This window comes from Podarcis filfolensis (assembly GCF_964270895.1).
Source record: "Podarcis filfolensis genome assembly, chromosome: 2".
Taxonomy (NCBI): Eukaryota; Metazoa; Chordata; class Lepidosauria; order Squamata; family Lacertidae; genus Podarcis; species Podarcis filfolensis.
Window position 1 is genome coordinate 61,578,313 of NC_139605.1, and position 22,775 is coordinate 61,601,087.

The 22,775-nt window shown below is 43.7% G+C and overlaps 1 protein-coding gene across 3 annotated transcripts in view; it reads left to right on the forward strand.

Annotated features, from left to right (window-relative positions):
- Window positions 1–17,006: 17,006 nt before the first annotated feature.
- CCDC69 (coiled-coil domain containing 69) overlaps window positions 17,007–22,775 on the forward strand; it is a 40,184-nt gene continuing 34,415 nt past the window's right edge. The window contains exon 1 of one of the 3 annotated variants that reach the window (XM_083603918.1): window positions 17,007–17,637. In XM_083603918.1, coding sequence (XP_083460044.1) covers window positions 17,590–17,637 — 48 coding nt within the window. In that variant the 5' untranslated portion in view covers window positions 17,007–17,589. The remainder of the gene's footprint in view (window positions 17,638–22,775) is intronic. The other 2 variants (XM_083603919.1, XM_083603917.1) reach the window with 2 other exon arrangements.

Genomic DNA, 22,775 nt, shown 5'->3' on the forward strand with positions numbered 1-22,775 from the left:
GCTGTTGCTGATGGCAACTGTTGCTGATGGCAACTGTTGACAGGGAAGGGTGGGAAGCCATTCAGCAACTTCTGGGCCAAGGGTACATGCGTAGATGTGTGTGTGTGTGTGTGTGTGTGTGTGTGTGTGTGTGTGTGTGTGTGTGTTGTATACTGCCTCTTCAAGAGGCAAGCCCAGAAGGGCTCAGCATAAGTAGGTCATGTGAGAGAACTGAGTAGGATTGTTTTATTTTCGAGGCAGAGACCTATGTTAAGTGGTTGGGCCAGAATAAACTCCAAGCTTAATTCTTTGGCCTGAGATCTTTGCCCTGGGCAGGAGTGGCCCATCTGGTTTCAACACCTGCCCTCTCCCTCCAAAGCTTCACTTACCAGGGCCATAAGGCAGTGGCTTCCGGCAAGTTCTCGCAAGATCACGCGGGAGTTTCATGAGATCTCACAAGAGTTCCATATGATCTTGCCGGAAGCTGGTGCCATAGCCATCAAAGCAGGATTCCACAACCAAAAGCGTCTGCTTCAGTCTACCGCATGGGCAGGCCGGCCCTGGACTTGGGCAGCTGTAAACAATAAACAGCCGAGTTATTAGAATAAATGTTGCTGTTGTCACATATTCAACAGAGGTGAGGGCTCTGTACCGATGCCTGAATTGCAGGTGCTTCTCAGCCCCCTCACGTTTTGCTTCATTCTCCTTTGCTCCTATTTTAGAAGGCTATAGGAGCAGGCATTATTTGGCTAAAACTGCAGGCGGCAGGATGTGGGTGTGCATGGATTTAATTTAGCCCCCAGACAAACACGCACACTTTTTCTCCCACAGCGGCTACCTCAGTCTGCCTCATGTGTGGCCCTGCAGGCAAGGATCTCCCAGCCTTACCTGCATGCAACTTCTGCATGCAAAGCAGATGCTATAACACTGAACTTAATTCACTTTTCTCCTCCCCACCTTTATCTTCAGCTGGAGAACTAGAGAGCCTAGGAAACTGTAGAGGAGACTCTGTTGACTTCTCCACTTTCTAGTTATGCTGAATATTCCAATGGAAATGCACCATAGACGTGGGGAACCTTTGTTGCTCCAGATGCAGAACCTCAGTTAGTTAAATATTTTTATTGATTTACTTGATTGGGGGGCAGCTGCTCCTCCTGCCCCCCCCAGATATGTCCATGCTGATGGAAGTTGTAGTTCAGCAATATCTGGAGGGTTTCACATGTGCCATAAAGATTAGCGTGTAGAAGCAGAATGGGGGAGAACCAGGTTCAAATCCCAGATCAGTGATGCATCTCAATAGGTGACTTGGACCAAATTGTCATCTCTCACCCTATATAGCTGTTGAGAGGATAAATCAAGAGTGGGGCATCATGTACTTGACCTTGACCTCCTTGGAGGAAAGGCAGAATATAAATTCCACACATACCCCTAGAAATTTAGCAAAAGCAGAAGACAAAAATAATTGAAGGAAGCCAGCTGAGCTGGAGAGCGGCATGCTAGGATGCCTCCACCAAAAAATCCTAAAGAAACCCTCAAAATCAAAATGATGGATAGGCAGGATAGTGGTTGTGGACTGGCCCATTACTTTCTCTACTGGGCTGGATGAAATTGCCTATAAGAGTTTCTCCAATGCTGTTGTTATATTCCATACCCACCAGGTCAAAGTCATGGGTCGTTACTGCCCTGTATATAAGGAAAGAATGAACAGAAGACTTAAAAAAAAATAATTAAATGTGTGTCCTGCTTTCTCCCACCCCGAAAAGAAAAACTAAAAGTGGCTTACAGCAAATGAAATATCCAAACCATAAAACCAAATCCACAAAAAAGCATTAAACAACAACCATCAGAAAATATTATCTTTCATAAATGACAGGTGAGCTAGACCAACGAATCTTCTGATAAAATGGGAAGCCATTATGCAACTGTATGGTGCATGTGAATCAGATGTGGAACTTACACACAGTTTTTTCCCCCCTCAGGGCACATACATTTAACCAAAGAGTTTGTTGCATTATCTGTAAAAGATGTATTAAGGTTTTATTATGGGTGGAAGTCTCTGGGAAACAAGTGTGAGCTGCATTTTTGGGTGTGCAGAACACATTGCACTGAAGCAATCTTTTGATGATGTACTAACAGGAGGGAGGGGGGGTATATGATATTTACATGGGAAAGGCCCTGTTTAACCCACACTGTAGGTGTAACTTATTGCTGTTACACCCACTCCACTGACTCAGCCAGCCTCTTATCCAACCTTGCCATGCCACCGTCACTCATCTCACATATTCAACCTCTCGATCATGTTGGAGTTCTGCTTTTATTTATTTTCTTTCTGCTTCAGTTTATTTGGTCTAAAGACCATAAACATCAAATGCAGCATACTGTTTTCGAGACAGCCATAAAAGAGAGAGAGAGAGAATATTATATACATGCACACAAATTGTGCCTTTTAGATTATGTGTATTGCAAAATCCATGAGCAATCAGAAGGGAGATACACCAAGGGGATCCACCTACTGTCTCTCAGGCCCAGCACCACAAATTTAGTCAAAGGTTGTCCAGATTCCTGGTGGAAAATGGTGGAACTCTCATGAGTGACAGTGACTCCCCAGACCACTGCCCTCCTCACATTCCTACCCATCCTCACCTTCGGATTGCTCCCTTAAAACTTATAATGCACTACATATGAACTTTGCAGCTAAAATTCCACTGTTAGCTTTGTGTATTAAACTTAAAAGTGTAAGTCTACAATACTACCCACTTTCCTGAGATTAAGCCCTATTAAGCTTGAGATTTCTGAGAAGTTATGTATGTACAGTCATACCTTGGTTCTCAAATGCCTTGGTACTCGTACATTTTGGCTCCCAAACGCCGAAAACCCAGAAGTAAGTGTTCCGGTTTTCGAAAACCCAGAAGTAAATGTTCCGGTTTTCGAATGTTTCCCGGAAGCCGAACGTCCGACGCGGCTTCCGCTTGAGTGCAGGAAACTCCTGCAGCCAATCAGAAGCCGTGCCTTGGTTTTCGAATGTTTCGGAAGTTGAATGGACTTCCGGAACGGATTACATTCAAGAAGCAAGGTACAACTGTATGTCGGTTGCTTTAGGTTTATTTGTCAATAACATCTGGAATGCTCCTGCATTAGATAAATCTGGGGTGGCTAACCTGTGGCCCTTCAGATGCTCCTGAACTGCAGCTCCCATCATCCCCAACCATTGGCCATGCACTGGCTGGGGCTGATGGGAACTGGAGTCTCCAACAACTGGAGAACTGGTTTCCCCACTCCGAGATGAAGGACAGTCTTGTTGACACCTAATCATGCAGTGCAAAAAGATGTTAGCTTTCCATAGCTTGTTGTCTCTACCAGATGAGTACTAAATCCTGCACTTTGCTCGAAAGGAGAATGGAGGGAGGGAGCATGTCCCTCCAGGACCTTGGAGGTGCAAAAGTCATCTGAAGAGCTATTGCTCTCCTTCTTTAAACCACATTTTCTGGCTGCACGAGAGGGAGCATCTGGAAGGTCAAGGAGGGCACGAGAACGCTTGGCTATTTTTAGCAGGTCTGGGTTTGCAACAGCCTTATTTAGCAATTGGGCTTAACGAGAGTCAGAGAGTCCATGTATCACTGTGTGTGAGAGAAAATTTGCAAAGGACTGAGACAATGAGATGTATTCACGGAACACATTGCTTCGTTTTGCACCAGCCAGGCAATGACAACTGCTTCTTCGCTTGTCCTCTACAAAGGCTTAAAGGGAGGAAATAAATAGTATATCTCCTACCGGCCCTTCTCTCCCTCCCTTCTGTGGAGGCATGATCTTTTCATTTTCTTGGTATCAGCAGAGGAGAGAATCCCTCTACCATGGGTTGATTTGCACTGCCAAGCTCTGGTCCTTGCTGGGCCTGAGAAATACCAGGGAAGCAGTGGGCCGCCAGGCCTAATCCTCAGAGTTATCATAACAGTGTACATACGCCCAGCATCAGCCAATACATTTGCTGACAAACGCCCCAGCTGGCTGCCAGATGGAGCCAGTGCTGGCTGCCTAGGCTGAGCTCCTGGTTACACTGACTCAATAGACAGAAGTTGGGCAGGAAGCCATGCATCTAAAGCTGGGCTAAAACACAGGGTTGTATTAAGCAAATTTGAATTAATAGGCATGGCTAACTTGAGTGTCAGTGGGTCTGCTGCTCCAGCCTTCCGCAACCTAGTGCCCTCCTTATGTTTCTGACTAGAACTCCCATCAACCCCAACCATCACGAGCTGATGGGAGCTGTGGTCTGAAATATTTGGAAGGCACCAAGTTGAGGACAGCTGAGCTATTCTATGTAGAGGAGGGATGGGACACCTGTGGTTCTTACAGATGTGGATTTCCCAATTCCCATCAGTCCGACACTCTAACCACTGCTGGTCCATAGCTCTGACATTGCCACGCATTCCTGTATTTGCAGCGGCATCTGCTTGCAAGCTATTTGGTACAGACTCTCTGGGGGAGAGAATGATGATCTGTTTAACACAGGCATAAGGAGTAGGTGTCATGTACCTCTTTCTATGAGAGTTATACAACTAAGTGGTAAATTTGACTTACAGCCCTATCAATTGTCCTTTGAGTACTTTCTAGAGATATGTGACTTGTTTGCATGCTTATTTATACATTTCAGAGTTTTATGTTGGCATTGAAAGATAACATGTATGGTCATTAAAAGATAACATATACCCGGAATAATAGTTATCTTCACCTGTATCTTGATTTTTATTTATTTTTTTAAAAATGAGATCTAAAGGGCACAAACAAAACTGGTGGAAAGTATGGTTACAGAGAAAATAACCAAGCACAAAGAAGAACAAATTGCTGAAGCAGAGCCATCACGACTTTAGCAATTTCATTTATTTATTTAAATAAATATTTTTCTAAATTTTTAATTAGGAATTTAAACAAAACATATTATCTTAAAACATATCATCCTTAATTCCCCCCCCCATTTTCCCCCTCCCACTCCCTCCCATAAAACCTCCCAGAATCTATTCTCGAGCTGCTATCATGTACATGGCTGTAAAAAGTGTAGTCTTTATCAAACATATGTCTTATTCTCCAAATATCTATCAAATTTAAATTTTGAGTCATGTTAAAAAAGGGTTTTTGACAGTTTACCTTCTTTAGTCTCTTTTTTCCTGGCTGATCTGTCTTTATCTAAGGATGGAACTCTGTTTAAATCTCCCATTAAAATAATTTTTTGATCTGTGAATTCAAGTAGTTCTGTCTCTAGCTTTTTTTGGGGGGGGAATTGCTTTTTATCATTAGGTGCATAGATACTGACCAGTATCACTTTCTCTCCCTGGATTTTGATTTGTATAATTAAAATTCAGCCTTTTTCATCCTTCTGAATCAATTTGGGTTCAAGTGCAGGATTAATATAGAAAACAACTCCTCTCTTTTTTGTTTTATCTGATGAGGTGAAGTACATACCTAATTTTTTATTAATTAAAATCCTTTTATGCTTTTTTGCAGTATGTGTCTCTTGTAGACAAATTATGTCTAATTTCTGTTTTGCTATTACATGCTCAATCTGATGACATTTGGCTCCACAGTTTAAACCATTTACATTCCAAATCAATATTTTAAGATTGGCCATTTTCAAAGTCAGTTACAATATTTGTTTTCCCTGATGCTACCTCTTCCAATGCTAGTTGTTCCAGAGCTTTCTTTTGCTCAGCTCAGGGGTCTCCCCTATCTTGTTTAGGGTCTAAGTCTCTCCTGTTTTTGTCCAAAACCTCTCTTGCCTGAAATTCTGATGTCAGTCTGTATCTCCTCTTCATGTATGTAAAGGAAATGTCCTCTGGGAATTTCCATTTGTATCTGATGTCAGCTCTCCTGAGTACTGTGGTCAAAAACCTATATTTTGTTCTTCTTAATCTCAATTTCAGTGGAATTTCTTTAAAAATGTCTACCTTCTGCTCAGCAACCATGAGATCTTTCTCAAAACTATTCTGAAGGATTGCATCCTTCACTTCTTTTGTCACTAATGTTAACAAGATATCTCCTGGCTGCTTCCGTTCTCTGCTTTGGAACAATTTAATTCTACAACAGCTTTCTACTAGGTCATCCAACCAGTCTTTACTTTCCCCCATCCATTCTGAGATTGTCTGTGTGACATTTGTCTCTAAGATTGGTTCAGAGTCAGAGTATGGAAGACCTCTGATTCTGAGCGTCCTGTCTTTATCTCTTAATTGAAAAAGAAGAACCTGATCTTCTAAGTCATTCTGTTTCTCTTGAACCCCTTGTATCAGTCCCAACGCCCCTTTTTTTTCCTCTTTTACTTCTGCTACCTCCTCTCTTAGTTTTTATAATTTGTCTACTTTTGTTTCCAAATTAGTGACCTTGTCTCCCAATATCCCAAACTGTTCTTTCAGAACTTTGTTTGAGTTCTCAATGTCTCTATGTACTTGTTCCTTCAATGATAAGTTAGATTTTTCCATATCACTGTGAACCAATTGTGTAAATTCTTGCATTGATTGATTGATCTCTTTCCTGAATTCCGAAAGCTGCAATGCAAAAGGATCTACCTGCTCTTTCTCTCCCTTATCTCCTATGTCTCCCAATTGTACACTGGCCCATCTGGCAGCAGTCACAGTAATGGCTTTCCTTGTTGCTCTTTCCCTGCCAGACATTTCTTATCTGTTGGTTCCCAGCATTATATGAGTTGTTCAAGGTCACACTTGCAAATTCTGAGTCTATTCAGCTGTGAGACTATCCCCCCCTCCCAGACTTCTCTTAGTTTCTCTTTCCCTTTTGTCTGCTTTCTCCCCCGCCCCACACTGTAACATGCACTTTTATCACAAAAGCAGAGGGGAAACATAAAAAGTAAAAGTAAAACTTCCAATAAGTTAAAAATACATAAAATGTACAAATGCAATGTTGAACAGTGAAAGAGAAAAGTAGTTAACTAGTATTCCAAAAGACCGAGAAGTTAGAGTAATATACCTGGGGATTAATTTGACATCTAAGAATGTGAACTTATTTAAAGACAACTATGAGAAATGTTGGACAGAAGTTAAGAAAGATTTAGAAATATGGTCAAATTTGAGACTTTCCTTGTTAGGCTGAATTGCTGTTATTAAGATGAACGTTTTGCCGAGAATGCTGTTTTTGTTCCAAACATTGCAGATTGTGGATAAAATGGATTGTTTCAAGAGGTGGCAGAAAGATATATCTAGATTTGTCTGGCAGGGCAAAAAGCCCAGAATAAAATTTAAGATATTAACTGATGCAAAAGAAAGAGGGGGGTTTGCCCTGCCAGACTTAAAACTGTATTATGAATCAGCGGCTTTTTGCTGGCTGAAAAACTGGCTACTTCTTGAGAACACAGACATTTTGGATCTTGAAGGGTTCAACAATAGGTTTGGTTGGCATGCATATATATGGTATGACAAGGTTAAAATTCATCAAGGATTCAAAAACCATATTGTTAGGAAAGCTCTATATAATGTTTGGATTCGGTATAAAGATTTGTTGGAAAATAAAACCCCTAGGTGGCTGTCACCAATGGAAGCTAAGGAAGTGAAAAAGCTCAATATGGAATCTAAATGGCCAAAATATTGGGAAATCATAGAACAGGAGGAGGGAAAAGTGAAATTACAGAGTTATGAGAAATTGAAGTCTAAAGTAAGAGACTGGCTACACTATTACCAGATAAATGAAGTGTTTAAACAGGACAGGAAAATTGGCTTCCAGGTGGAGAGATCAAAATTAGAAACAGAATTGTTAGAACCCAATACTAAGAATCTGTCAAGAATGTACAACTTGTTGTTGAAATGGAATACACAGGACGAGACGGTTAAATCAGTTATGATTAAATGGGCACAAGATATTGGTCATGACATCATGTTTGCTGACTGGGAACAGTTATGGACCACCGGTATAAAGTTTACGGCATGTAATGCCTTAAGAGAGAATATTATGAAAATGATTTATAGGTGGTACATGACCCCAGTCAAGCTTGCAAAAATCTATCATTTGCCCAATAATAAATGCTGGAAATGTAATGAAACTGAAGGTACTTTCTACCACCTTTGGTGGACGTGCCCAAGGATTAAGGTCTTCTGGGAAATGATCTATAATGAAATTAAGAAGGTGCTTAAATGCACATTTGTGAAGAAACCAGAGGCCTTTTTCCTGGGCATGGTGGGCCAATTGGTGTCAAGGAAAGATAGGACGTTCTTTATGTATGCTACAACAGCAGCAAGAGTTCTTTTAGCAAAGTATTGGAAGACACAAGAACTACCCACGCTGGAAGAGTGGCAGACGAAGGTGATAGACTATATGGGACTGGCTGAGATGACTGGCAGAATCCGCGACCAAGGGAAAGAGATGGTGGAAGAAGATTGGAAGAAATTTAAAGTTTATCTTAAGAACTGTTGTAAAATTAATGAGTGCTAAAATGTCATGGGTAATGTGAAACAAAATTGCAGTGATAAATAATTGGGTAAGAGAAAAAGGACTAAAGAAAGCGAATTATAAGTAATTGGAACTAGGGGTTGCTGAAAAAGTTTAAAATAGGGATGCAGAAAAGGGAGGTATGGGGAAGTCGTTGAAATAAGGTTTAAGAAAAAGAGGTTATGAAATTATACGTGTTTATATGTTTGTTTGTCTGTGTATTGTTAGTTGTATTGTGTTTTAATTTATGTTGGAAAACTAATAAAAATTTATTTTTTTAAAAAAAGAGAAGTTAGAGTAATAAGTAAGTTAGGCCAGTCCAGTTTCCAATTATTGTCTCTTAAAGAAAAGGGGGGGGAGGGAAAAAGAAAAAAGGGTTGTTCTTTGAGTTATACTTATCCACTTATGAGGTCTCTAATAGTGATGGATTGCAATAGTTCCAGAAATTGTAGCTCCTTTTAAATAAATAAATAATTTAATTATTTAAATTTAAATTTATATAATAATTAATTGATTATTTTGTATACATTCTTATACCCATAGATCTCAGGACAGTTCACAACATAAAATCACAATATAAAAAACACAAAATACATAAGAAAAACAAATTTATTTAATAATTAATTGATTATTTTGTATACATTCTTATACCCATAGATCTCAGGGCAGTTCACAACATAAAATCACAATATAAAAAACACAAAATACATAAGGAAAACAAACAAACACAACCCCCTGTTTCATGAACCTGTTACATTTCTTAGAGTGTATCAACAAGCATGGAGATAGTGTTCAGACTGACTTAATGTACTTGGACTACAGTTCCCAGAGTGTTTCAACAGTCAAGCCCTCTTCCCAGGGAACTCTGGGAAATGTAGCTCTCTGAAGGGAATAAGGGTCTCCTAACCACTCTCAACAACCTTAGAAAACTACGGTTCCCAGGATTCTTTGGCAGAAGGCATGGCTGCATAAAGTGGGATGATACTGCTTTAAACGTTGAGCACAGATGGGGGCTGAATTCAAGGGTACTTCAGCCTTCAAAGGCAAGGAGATAAAGGTGAGAACATGTCAGTGGTGGACCTCGGCACCTCAAATTTCAGTGGTGCCCTGTGCGGTGCCAAAACCCAGCACCCTCCCCCACCTCTCACTTTCTGTTGGATGTAATAGTTGTGGCACCCCAGAAGCTCCGTGCTGGGTGCGACCAGTCGCACACCCCTAGATCCGACTTCGAACAAGTAGCTGTCTAGGATGCAATTATATATAGCCCCAAAAGAAAACATGAATACTGGACTGTGTCAAGGACAGGGAAAGTCAGCTAGAGGAACAAATAACTAGAAGCTTTTCATATCAGTGATAAGGTTCTCGTGGCAGCTGACCAGTTGCCTAAAGATAATACTGTGAGAACTGCCCTTTAGTGGAGCCTATTGACATTGGACAAGCACAAAACGCTTTTTGGAATTATCCCTTGCAGTAGTCCAATTCTTCTCAGGTTAAATGGTCAACTAGGACAAGAGTCACTGCAGACATTACAGAAAAGCAAAGTTCCGTTTTTTACATTTTCCAGTGAATGCTAGTGTGTGGACGACAGGGCCGTGCCTGAAAATAACAAAAATAATACAGTTATGGGTTTGAGGGGTCAGTCTGGATGATGCCCTTAGTCCCGGTGCTTTTTTCTGAGGGGTATGCAGGGGTACGCATACCCCTAAACATTTTGTGACTCTAAGTTTGACCTCATTGAGGGGCAGTATTTCAATATAAGTAGGAAAATGAGAGTACCCCTAAACATTTTTTAAATTTTTTAGAAAAAAGCACTGCTTTGTCCCTTCCAATTCTTGGTGTCCTGTGTACCCAGTGAGCATTAGACTCTAACAGAGGACCCATTCCATTGTCAAGTAAAACTACCTTGGCAATGCCAAGTGTTAATGCAGGTGTCTCCTTTTTTAAAAGAAGATTGCAGCTGCTCACTCTCTGTTTCTACTGCATTCAGTCTCCAGCAAGGTTGCTTACTGTTTTCCCTACTGGGGACAAAGTGCTACATTCGTTATTGCAGTCCACGTTCAGTTTTACTTGCTGCTGACTCTAATGAAACATCCCAGCCTTGACGCTTATTGCATAGGAAGCATGCTTAGGACTGCAGTTTTCTTTCTTTCTTTCTTTCTTTCTTTCTTTCTTTCTTTCTTTCTTTCTTTCTTTCTTTTTAAATACTTTTATTAACAATTTTAACATGCAAACTATCAAAACATATCATATTATTTCCCCCCCTTCCCACCCTCCCTCCCCCATCCCAGAGACTTCCTATAGCTCCTCTCTCTGATCTCTCAGCACATATTATAAAATTATACATATCCTTATGTTATCTATCTATCATGTTATCAACCAATAAATTTGTATATGTTTATTCAAACCCTGCCAAGGAGTCCAGTTCATTTTGTTGTCTTTTTAGAGAATTTGTAAAAAGCTCCCATTCTTCCTTAAAGTCACAGTTGTCCTTGTCCCGCAGTTTGTATGCCAATTTAGCCAGTTCTGCATAACTCATCCATTTTTATTGCCACTGTTCTTTCGTCGGGATTTCCTCATTCTTCCATCCTTGTGCTATCAAGGATTGCAGTTTTCAACTAGCAGCGATGTCCCCATTTGGTGTGGCTTCAAGTGGCTTCCACGTCTCCTGACCGCTCTGCTCATGACCCTGGCTCTTTCCTTTTAATCATTTCCGGGTTGTAAGCAATGGAGAAACACATCGTGCAGCCTGTGTCAGCATGGCCCGCTTGTCCTGTCAAATGCGTCAGCGATGCTTCGTTCGTTCGCGGAGAGCAGCAATTGCATCCTAAGTCAGGAAAAAAATCTGCTGCAAGTCACCACTTCTGGAAAAAAAAAACACCACACAACAGGTACAGGAATGCAGCAGCTTGACAGTGACAGCTAGGTGAAACGAATGATTCCAATTCTAGAGGAAAGAGCTTGGAAGGAACTTTTCCCAGCCCATATAGAAATGCACTTCCATTTTCTATCCAGCAGGCGGGGCCCCAAACTCCAGAGTACCATACTCAGGCAGCTGGTTTAGCAGCTTCAGGCTGCTCATGCTGTACACATTGCAGAGTACAGTAGTTTGATTGATGGATAAGAATCAGGTCCCATGAAGGTTTGCAGTGTCACTACCTGCTCCACCAATGCCTGGCAGCCACATCTGGGTGACTGCAGCACAACTTAATTGCTTGGGGCTGCCAGAGGACTCCAATTTTGAAGGGCATCTGTGCTACTGAATATAAAAGTAAAAAGGTAAATGACCCATGGACGGTTAAGTCCAGTCAAAGGCAACTATGGGGTTGCGGCGCTCATATCGCTTCAGGCCGAGGGAGCCGAGGGCTGTATGCAGACAGCTTTCTGGGTCATGTGGCCAGCATGACTAAACCACTTCTGGTGCAACAGAACACCATGACAGAAACCAGAACGCACAGGAATACTGTTTACCTTCCTGCCACAGTGGTACCTATTTATCTACTTGCACTGGTGTGCTTTCGAACTGATCGGTTGGCAGGAGCTGGGACAGAGCAATGGGAGCTCACTCTGTCACGGCAATTTGAACCTACTTAGGGGAGTCCATCTCCGCAAACCGAAGCATAGATTCAACTGAGCACTGAAGTGACAAGTGACACTGGCAACAAAAGGTTGCCTTGTTTCCACACCTTGCTCCTAATTGAAGTGCTCTTGAAATGTCTGTCTCCATCTTGCCATACTTGTGAACTTTGTGAGACAAAGTGGAACTCTGGTAGTTATTATACACTTACATTCTTAATTGGGCTGCCACCCTGCTTGCTCTGCTTGACAATCCCCCTACCTGCCAAGCCCCCTTCCTCTGCACCCGGCTAACTCCTTCTCCCGTTATACTTCACCCACCTACTCCCCATCCCCTCTCAGCTTGTCCCAAACCACTACCACCCCTCCCTCATAACTTGACCCAACTCCTTTTACAGAGGTTAAGAGGCACTTCAGAGAGCCCAAGTGCCTCCTGAAGTGCCTCCCCTCCCTTTAAGCAGCTCTCCTGGGCCACCTGCCTCCCACACTGCTTGCTTGCTCACCTGCCTGCCTCCCTGCCAGTCTGTCATCATGTTGGAGCTGCCTGTTGGCAGCCATGCAAAATGCAGCATGACAACAGACTTACAATTTTATTATAGAGCAAGACATCACGTTCCTATAGTTAATAACCCACACAAAGCCATTATTTCAGCACTTTATTTAACTAACAGAAATTAAGTATATCACTTAATTATAATGAAACCTCTAAAAGGGGTTTACTAGAAATATTAAAGTTATTAAGGAAAACAGTTGTAAAATTAAAAACCCTTAAAGATCATTAAAATGAGCAGTAAAGGTGTCTGGGCAGTCTTGCCTAAACATTACCCATTCATCTAACTGATACTTCGTATTACTTCAGACACAAGAGCCCCCCCCCCCATTATTTTTGCAATTCTGATCTGACATCCTTTGTATGTTTAGGTCTGGGGTTCCCAAGGTGGTGCCAATGGGCACCACAACACCCTCAGATTACAATCTTTATTTTTATTTATTTAATTTATTTTTAAAATGAGTATTTGTGTCTTTGGGGATTGTTTGCTTGGGAGCAGGTTGCCTATTTTTTGTAGGGAGGGTCTTGCTTTTTAGTTTATTCATTTTTGGTCTGACCATCACTAGTTTTTCCTCTGCGTGTGACATGGCGTTTTTGTGCTGCCCATGAGAGTTCCTTAGATTCTCAAATGTGCCCCAAATGGTTGGACACCCCTTCTTTAAGCAGTAGCACTTGAAGGCCCAGAGCTGGTTGTGCAGTTTACATAGCAAGTGTCATGCTAGAAGCTGCAGCGGCTTTCCCGGGATATTTGCTTTGTGTTTGCTTCCTGCTATTCAGGTTTGGCACACCAAGGCCAGACTGAAATTGTGGGGCACTGCTAACAAGACATGCCCTGAGTTTAAATATCTGCTTGTTAAGCTGGGGGAGTTCAAGAGGCATGTGAATGCCCCTCAGATGCAGGATCCAAGATGGGGTGGAGAGGAAAGGAGGAGGCAGCAGCAGCAACAACAACAGGAAGTAGCTGTTTCCTCTGTCAGCCACTTACCTTGAGTCTGAAAGAGGCATCCTCCTTCCGCCTTCCCATAAATCATACATATAAATAATGAAGTCAGGTGCTGTATTATGGTCAAAGTGGTGGGACTGATCATTGGCCATTGTTGTTGACATTTATATACCACTTTTGTCTTCCAAGGCTCTCAAGGTGGTGGACATGGTCCTCCTCCCCGTTTCAACCTCACAACAACCCTGTGAGGTAGGTCAGGTTAAGAGACGTTGACTGGCCCAAGGTCGTCCAGTGAGCTTCCTGGCTGAGTGAGGATTAGAACTCCACTCTCCCAGGTCCTAGTCCAACACTCTAACCATTGCACCACACGAAAGGAATCACACCATGCAATAAGAGTGTCAGGGAAGGTGAATGGAATGGGATATCCTCGAAGAGCGATGCTAACCGGAGCGCTGCAACATTTTGTTGGAAGAGCCTGCTCTCAAGCCAGGTGAACCTCACAGGCAAAGACATGTGTGAAGAGGCAGAATAAAGTGGAGGTCTGTTGCTCTCCCTGGCCCAGACGGCATTGTACCAGAAGTCCTGGAGAACCTAAGAACTTAAGAAAAGCCCGGATCAGGCTCATCTAGTCCAGCATCCTCTTCTGACAGTGGCCAGCCAGCCACTTGTGGGAGGAGAAGGAACAGGCTCACGATATCCCTGGAAAAGCAGTGCACTTGCCTCAAGAGCCATATTATGGATGGACGCCAAAGGCTCCCAGTTTCCATGTCTTTGGATACAGCCAGCCAGCTGAATGAACTAGATCTCTGCAGCAAAAACCCTTTGCTGCACACTAGGATATACTGTATCCCAGGTACCAGGCACCATGCAAATATGGATGCCCCTGTAATTATTTACAGCCAGCTAGTTTATCAGATATTTTTTTCCTTCCAAGGAGGAGGCAACAAACGTGTCCATTTATCTGGATTCCTCCCAGCCAAGCATTTGCCATTCTTCTTACTGAGGGAAGGGTCTTAAGGGATGTAACCGAATCTCGCCCAGGGCCCCCCGATTTAAATGGCAACATTTTAAAAACAAACATGTGCTGTAACTGAAGTCTGTAACCACAACACTCCCTGCCATGCTGCTGCCCAGAAAGCAGGAAGCCCGCCCTATCAACATATCCGAAAAGGTTATCGTATTACAGCTAATACTGGGCTGCTCTGAGGGAAAGGAGACGGCAGGGCTGAGGAACAGCCAAAACCACAACATGCCACAAAACCCGCTGCAGCGCTGCCCTTAAATCCAGACGGGAAACACCACACAAGTGGGAAAGAGGAATGTATGTACCTGTGCAATGTTGCCGGGTTTGAGCAAGGCCGTCAGCCACTATTTGTGTGTGTTTGGGCTGCAGATGCTTGGGATTCTGTAGCTGTCATCCTAGAGCTCTTTACCTGGGATTGTTGTTGTTGTTTAGTCGTTTAGTCGTGTCCGACTCTTTGTGACCCCATGGACCAGAGCACGCCAGGCACTCCTCTCTTCCACTGCCTCCCGCAGTTTGGTCAGACTCATGTTTGTAGCTTCGAGAACACTGTCCAACCATCTCGTCCTCTGTTGTCCCCTTCTCCTTGTGCCCTCCATCTTTCCCAACATCAGGGTCTTTTCCAGGGAGTCTTCTCTTCTCATGAGGTGGCCAAAGTATTGGAGCCTCAGCTTCACGATCTGTCCTTCCAGGAGGACTCAGGGCTGATTTCCTTCAGAATAGAGAGGTTTGATCTTCTTGCAGTCCATGGGACTCTCAAGAGTCTCCTCCAGCACCATAATTCAAAAGCATCAATTCTTCAGCAATCAGCCTTCTTTATGGTCCAGCTCTCACTTCCATACATCACTACTGGGAAAACCATAGCTTTTACTATACGGACCTTTGTTGGCAAGGTGATGTCTCTACTTTTTAAGATGCTGTCTAGGTTTGTCATTGCTTTTCTCCCAAGAAGCAGGCGTCTTTTAATTTCATGGCTACTGCTGGGATTAAGCTCCATTAAATTCAACAGGACTTCCTTCTGAGCAGATACTTGCATAGTATAGCGCTGTAACTGTACATGCTTCGGAGCTGAGGGCCCAGTTTAAAAAAAGATGCCAGGCATATGCAACTCCAAATGCATATATTCCACCAACCCACTCATATCCTGTTTAAAATGGGGCCAAAAGCAGAAAGTGCAACATCACCGTCTTGGGCTTTTAAGGAAAGGCAGGATACAAATCTAAGAAGAAGAAACTCCGGTTAGCTCACTCGGTTAGAATGTGGTGCTGATCAAGCCAAGGTTGCAGGTTTGATCCCCATATGGGCTACCTGCATATTTCTGCATTGCAGAGAGCTGGACTCGATGACTCTTGGATTGACCATTCCAACTCTATAAAATCACAGCCAGTGTGGTGTAATGGTTCGAATGTCACAGTAGGTGTGGAGAGACCTGCGTCCAAACCCCTACCCAGCCATGAAACACATAGGCCTAGTTTACATGCATACATAGGGCGTATATTATTTGTGGCTTTTCTTTTCTTTTCTTTTTTGCATGGGTGGGATGTTTTAATTTAGTTTAACAACAACAAAAAATAGAATTGTCTTTTTAAATTGTTCTTCTAATGCCGGTTTTAATGTATCCATGTTTGTGTTTGTATTTTCCTTAAAATATTATAAATCTCTTTGAGTTACCATGGCAAAAAAGAGAAACTAATAAAATTAATTAATTCATTACAACTACTTGCCTTTTAGAAGTGGGCAGGGACATAGGAAGGGGGGTGCGGGGGGTGCGGCAGCCCTGGGTGTTATCCCTGAGGGGGTGACAAAATGGCTCACCACGGGGGGGGCACTTAATGCGGGGCCTGTCCTGCAGCGCGCCCGACCCACGCGTCTCTCCTGGGAGTGAAGCAGTGACTCAGGGCCCTGCACTGCCCAAAATGGCAGTGTGGGGCTTGCGTCCGCCAGGCAGACTCTATGGGCAGCTCGCCGCACTGCCCCCCTGGGCGGATCACCCCTGCCCTGCCACTCTGTGTGCCGGAGCAGCTAGCTATGCCCCGGGAAGTGGGTGGGATTTTTAAAAGCTACTTCTTTTTCCTCTCAGTTTTAATATATCTACTGTATGCTGGGGTTGTTGTTGTTGACTGCCTGTCCGTCTGTTTGGCTGTAAGTTGCTTTGGGTTGCTCCAGGCAAGATAAAGTGACTGACAAATGTACAGTGGTACCTTGGGTTAAGTATTTAATTTGTTCCGGAGGTCTGTACTTAACCTGAAACTGTTCTCAACCTGAAGCACCACTTTAGCTCATGGAGCCTCCTGCTGCCGCTGTGCCACCAGAGTACAACTTCTGTTATCATCCTGAAGCAAAGTTCTTAACCTGAAGCACTATTTCTGGGTTAGCAGAGTCTGTAACCTGAAGAGTATGTAACCCGAGGTACCACTGTAATTGATAAGATATGATATGATTTTAGAGCATGGTGCTGATAAGGCATGGTTGCAAGTTCTATCCGGGTATGGGACAGCTATATATTCCTGCATTGCAGTGGGTTGGACTATAAGAGGCATAGGCAAACTCGGCCCTCCAGATGTTTTGGACTACAATTCCCATCATTCCTGACTACTGGTTCTGTTAGCTAGGGATGATGGGAGTTGTAGTCCCAAAACATCTGGAGGGCCAAGTTGCCTATGCTTGGACTAGAATGATCCTCAGGATCCCTTCTAACGCTACAATTTTATGATTCGATGATTCAATGATAATTCTTCTTCTTTGGCGATGGAAGTGACTGGGAGGAGGAGTAACCCCTGCATTTCGGACTCCCTCTTGCACCCGCGTATAATCAACAACCGCCGGTGCTTCTCTTAACTCTCCAGCAGCTGGAGTTTTATCTAGTTTCCCTTTCTTTCTTTTGCAAGGGAACCATTCGAAGGGGCATCTCTTCGGAGACTTACGGCGTGCGACGGTCTCCGCATGAAGTTCATGCAGGCTGTTGTCAGGTTCACTTTCGGGGTCTTGTCGTCGGAGGAGGCAGCGCGCGGGATGAGGGAGACCTCCCTGTCCCGCGGCGGCGGCGGCTCTTAACCCCTGGCATTCCGCGGAGAGCTTTCCCCGCGCCGCGCTGCGAGAGGGATGGGCTGCAAGGGGAGCAAAATGGGCTGCTGCGAATCGGGAAGAAAGGTAACGGCGGCGGGGGGCGCGAAGTTTTTTAAGGGGAGTTGAAGTTTTGTCGGACGGGTTTCCTTTGACAGGCACCCGGAGGGGAACCAAAGGGCAGCGGGTCTGGCGCGCTAGACACCCCGCATCTAATCGGTGAGCGGGTCAGAGCGGGGAGAGAGACTTTTAGCCTGCAAGAAAGAGAGAGAGAGGAAGGAAGGAGCAGTTAGCAACCGAGCCACCGTGCTCGACTGCCCCGGAGACAAGGCTCCTTGCGTGGGAGGAAAAGTTAGAGACGCGAGCCCGCCCCGCACCCCCCGCGCGCAAAAAAGAAGCAAGTCGAGGAGCCAAGCTGGAGCCCAGCGGTCACTAAAGTCCTTTCTTTGGGAAGGGGGGCGGCTGGGGAGGCGCGTTGCCCTCCAGCCGCTTCCAAACAAAGAGATTTCTTCCGAAGTATAATCTGAAAGGGAGGGGAGCGCGGGGCAACTTTGGGAACGCGCGATTGGCTGGAAGGAGTGTGGGGGATTTTCGTACCTGGGGAGGGGAAGGGGGCTGTGAAGTGTCTGTAGACCCGGGTTGCCGCTGTTCGACTGGCGTGTACACGTGGGGCATGCTCAAACTCGCGTCACGTGTGAACGATCTCGTTCTCTGGCCTTTCCCTGGGGGGTGGAAGGGTGGAGGTTGGGTGTGCAAAGCTGCCACAGAGGAGAAAGGATTTCTCCGGGTGGTGGTTTGTTTTGGCTCTCGTTTTTATTATGAATTTTGTGTTTTTTATCTTGTAGTTCTATGTTGTGAGCCCCCTGAGATCTACAGATGAAGCGCGGTAACCAAATGATAATAATATAATAATCACAAATAAAGAAATAGGTGATGACGCAGGGAAAGTAGTCCGCGCGTATTTATGCAGGAATGAATGGTCCTGCAGGTTGGCTGACACTAGACCCTGGGTGGGGTAGGGTGGGGGTAGTAATTCTGGATCAAGTGATCCGGGGCTATAACGTGGGTCGTGTATCCTAAATCGCTTCTGGTTGCCGAGGTCATATGCTGAGTTTCTGAAAACTCGGCAAAAAGTTATGTGTGGTCTTCCCAAAGCATCTGCCTGTAAATCTCCAGGGTCGCTCCTGGCAAGTGCTAGATCCCACGTCTTTAAAAGGGAGTGCATTCCATGAAAGGCAGCGGAAATCTCCACTCATATTCTCCTTTGCTACTTTGTTTTTAAGAAAATAAAATACTTTCCCAATTATTGTCCCAGAAAGAAGGAAGATGTTTTGGCAATCTTCAGCTTAAGTCAAAGCAAATGTGAGGCTTGTTTGGGAGATAGAATGGGAGTGTGCAGATTCAGGGTGCTGTCTCTGGGTTAGAGGTGAGGTTCTATCCAGCATTGTATAAAGACAGGTTTTGGGTACTTTTTTGCGTTCCAGTTGTGTGCTGTTAAACTCAAGTGAGAGATCAGGCTAAGCTACCCTGAAGCTCTGGTGTACATTTCAAGCTTCTCAAAATCCGAAATCAGGACAATGTCTTCATTCTTGTAAATAGCCTCTTGTTCTCATGCGTGTGTGTGTGTGTGTGTGTGTGTGTGTGTGTGTGTGTGTGTTTGATGGCGAAATGTATGATAAAATGTTGATATTGGCAATTTCCTGTTAAAAAAACCACCGCCACAAAACAACCCACAGCTTTGCTGGAATATTTATGCTGGCTGTTCAGGAGCTGGCATATTCTGATTAATGTTTACATCCTAGTCCTCTGAATTTTAATATATTCTCTGGTGTTGGGGACCTTTTTTTTCTTCCAAGAGCTGCCTTGAGGATAAATTTGGGGGCACATGCTGGCAATAGGTGGGCACCAAGCTCAAAGTAGACAGTGCCACCTGCCTTTCTATTTGCCACTCCTTACCCCGTGGGCATAGCCAGGATTTATGTTGGGGAGGGGTCAGGCTTCATGTCAGTAGGGGCAGAACCTCAGTTAGTTAAGTATTTTTATTGATTTACTTGCTGGGGGGGTGGACAGCTGCCCCTCTGCCCTCCCTTGGCTATGCTCATGCCTTACCTCCACACACACACCCTTTGGTTATCCACATGAAATTAGGCTGAGGGCTACATACAATCCTTGCACTACAGGTTCCCAACCCTGGAATAGACCATTAAAGCTGCATAATATACAACAGCATACAGAACACACTTACCTGGGAGTAAGTCCCATTGAACATGTGTAGGATTGCACAGTTTGTCTATAAAGGTTACAGAGTAGCTGTACATACCCAACATTTCAGGACATTTTACATGACCAAGTAAGACGAATTCTCTTTTGAATCATGTTGTTTAAATAAGTCTGTCTCTGATTGCCACGGTCAGGTGTGACTGTTTCTGCTTCCTGATTCAGACAGATTGCTATAACAACAGATTTCACAATGTGCCGTTGATAATTTCTAAGAGAAATGTACATTCTCAAGCCACTGATCACAAAACTCTGCCTTCTGTTCGCAGAAGGGATGGGCCATTGTTACAGACTGGCAAAGAAAACACGCTTTGCCTATGCTCAGAAGTGCCCTTGCTTTCAATATGGCACGATGAGCACATTTTTCTAGGGCTGAAGCCTGGTGAGCTTGGCTCAAATGAAGCCTTGCCAAAATGATGGGGCAAACCCCAGCATATAACTTAATATTTCTGCAAGTAAATATTCATAAGCTTTCACTGTCCATAAACATTCCTTTCTTGACACACATTTTTGCTCATTTCTCAGGGAAAAAGAGATCTCAGAGGACAAACATGCTATTCTATATGTTTGAATTCTGTGGGAAGGTTTACTAAAGAACATCTGTGACTGTTGCTCTTTTCTTCCTTTCCTTTTTTCTTTTTTGTTTCAGCGTGCACCTGTCTCTACTCAATAAATATGCTTAACTGTATTGCAAAGTACGTTAATCCCCTTATAAGCAAAGTCAAACAATTTCCTATCAGACCAGTCAGAACTTTTCTCCAGTTTGCACTACATTTTAAAATTGCAGTGAGCAGGAGGGACAGTGTTTGGGAGATTACTTTCAGAGATATGGAAAGAACTAGAATGGGAACATACCATGCACTCGAATTACTACTATCCATACTTAGGAGAACTTCCACCGAGCAAATCTGAGTGACAGCTTCTCACAAATTTCACACCATGAATATCATCTTAAAGTATTCTGTCTCTACACTAAGCTAGACGAATCTGTCAGTTTCCCAATTTTTCAATCTTAAAATCAGCTTTCCACATTGGTTTGTGAATGTTCTTCTTAAAAGTCAGTGTGAAAATCAACACACATTTGTATGTGCGTTTTTCCTAATCTACACATTTTTGCTAGGAATTTTCCCCAATTTTTGTATATTATTTTCACAAATATATGCACACTTCCCCCCCAATATATGTTGTTTGGTTGGAGAACTGCATGCCAAAATTTGGAGAAGTCTGAATTTTGAAAAACAGCTGCATTTGGGTTTGTGTACTGGTTTGGGAAATATGAATTCACTTAAACGGCTCCTTTGAAAAGAAGCAAACAACATTCGATACCTATCTGAGGTTTCTTCAGGATAGTATTTTATTTATTTATATTAAAAATTATAAACTGCACCGAGTCCAATAATAGATTTTACGGTGGCATGGAAATAAATTTAAAACTACAAATGCATTATATTATAATACAAACCAAAAATATGATAAAATTAAGAGAGGTGAAACATGAAACCAGCTAAAACTATCACAATCTAAATTGCCCAGTGCACATAAAAAGGTTTTAACAGTGTAGCACAAAGAATACAGTGTCCACGCTAAATGTCTCGGGTTCAACAATCCCCAGCATCTCCAGGTAGGATTTAGAAAGACGCCTGTCTATATACAATACTGAGCTCTGTTGACCAATGGCTTGGCTCTGTAGAAGGCAGCTTCCCCACACATCACAGAGAGGGCTATTCAAAAGCTTTGTCTCTGACCACGCAGTAACCTAAAGCCCGTGCTTCTTGCACATGTGCAAGAATTGAGGTTGGAAACTTACACCACCACCCCTTGGATACCCTCCGAGTGGAGAAGGTTTTGACTGTGGGATCCTAGCCAGTGTTAATCTGCTCAGGTGGAGCTGTTCAGCTGCTGCTTTGCCATTTCAGGCCTGTGGGCTCTGGTAGGCCTCAGCCTTTCCTGTCATTTATTTTTGTTTCTCCCAAGAGTGAGAAGATAAGGAAGCGATTGTCTTGGTGCAGCACACCAGAATCCTGTGGGGATGTGTTCAGTAAGAATGCTGCTGTGCGCTGCCAGGACATTGCAGAGACACATTATATCGGGGTGTGGAATTCCTCCTCCTGGCACAGGACGACACACGCTCTGTTCTTGCAGTCTGATCTCTGATGGAGAGGAAGGCTGGGAGATACCTTGCTGTCTTGGAAGATCGGGGCTGAGCCCTGGCTTCCCCACCCCAGACCCGGATTGAACATATTGCACTGTTCGGAGGACAACACTACAACCATTGGGTGACCACATATTCGACTTGAAAGAGGCCATTTCCTCTGCTTGAATAAGTCCTCTCTTTTAAGGGTTGTATGGTCTAAGTTCAGTTGTCAAGATGAAGAGTCATAGAGTGTAGACCCCTGAAACTGATGGGCATGACTTAACTTGGGTCATAAGTCATGTCCATCAGTTTCATGGGTCTACTCTGCGACTCTTCATCTTGACAACCAGACCAGGTCATCTTAACCTGAGGGGATACAACCCAAAGGCAGGAGAGCAGGTTACTAGAATGTGGCCGGCAACAGTTGGTGTGAGGACAAGGGACTAAGGAGGCACACAAGCACCATGTTGAGATATACTGTACTTCTATTTACATTATAGTAATGGCTCCTCAGGTTGAATCCTCTTGGGTTTTGTGGTGGTGCATTAAGTGGCCACCCTATGCGACAAGTTATATAAAATGTAAGGAAGCAGAACCTGATCAGCAGGCTAGAACAATGTACAAGGAAGAGGAAACACTGGGCATAATTGTGTGGGAATAAGAGGGCGTTCGGTGGGGGCTTTTCATGCATTCTTGGGTTGCAGTTAACCATCTCTTTGTGCTGCGACCTGTGAGGGTTGGCCATACTTTAAAGTGATAGTAGCCTTGATCATCAACTTTGCATAGGAAGTCAGAACATTGGTCTATCTTTCTA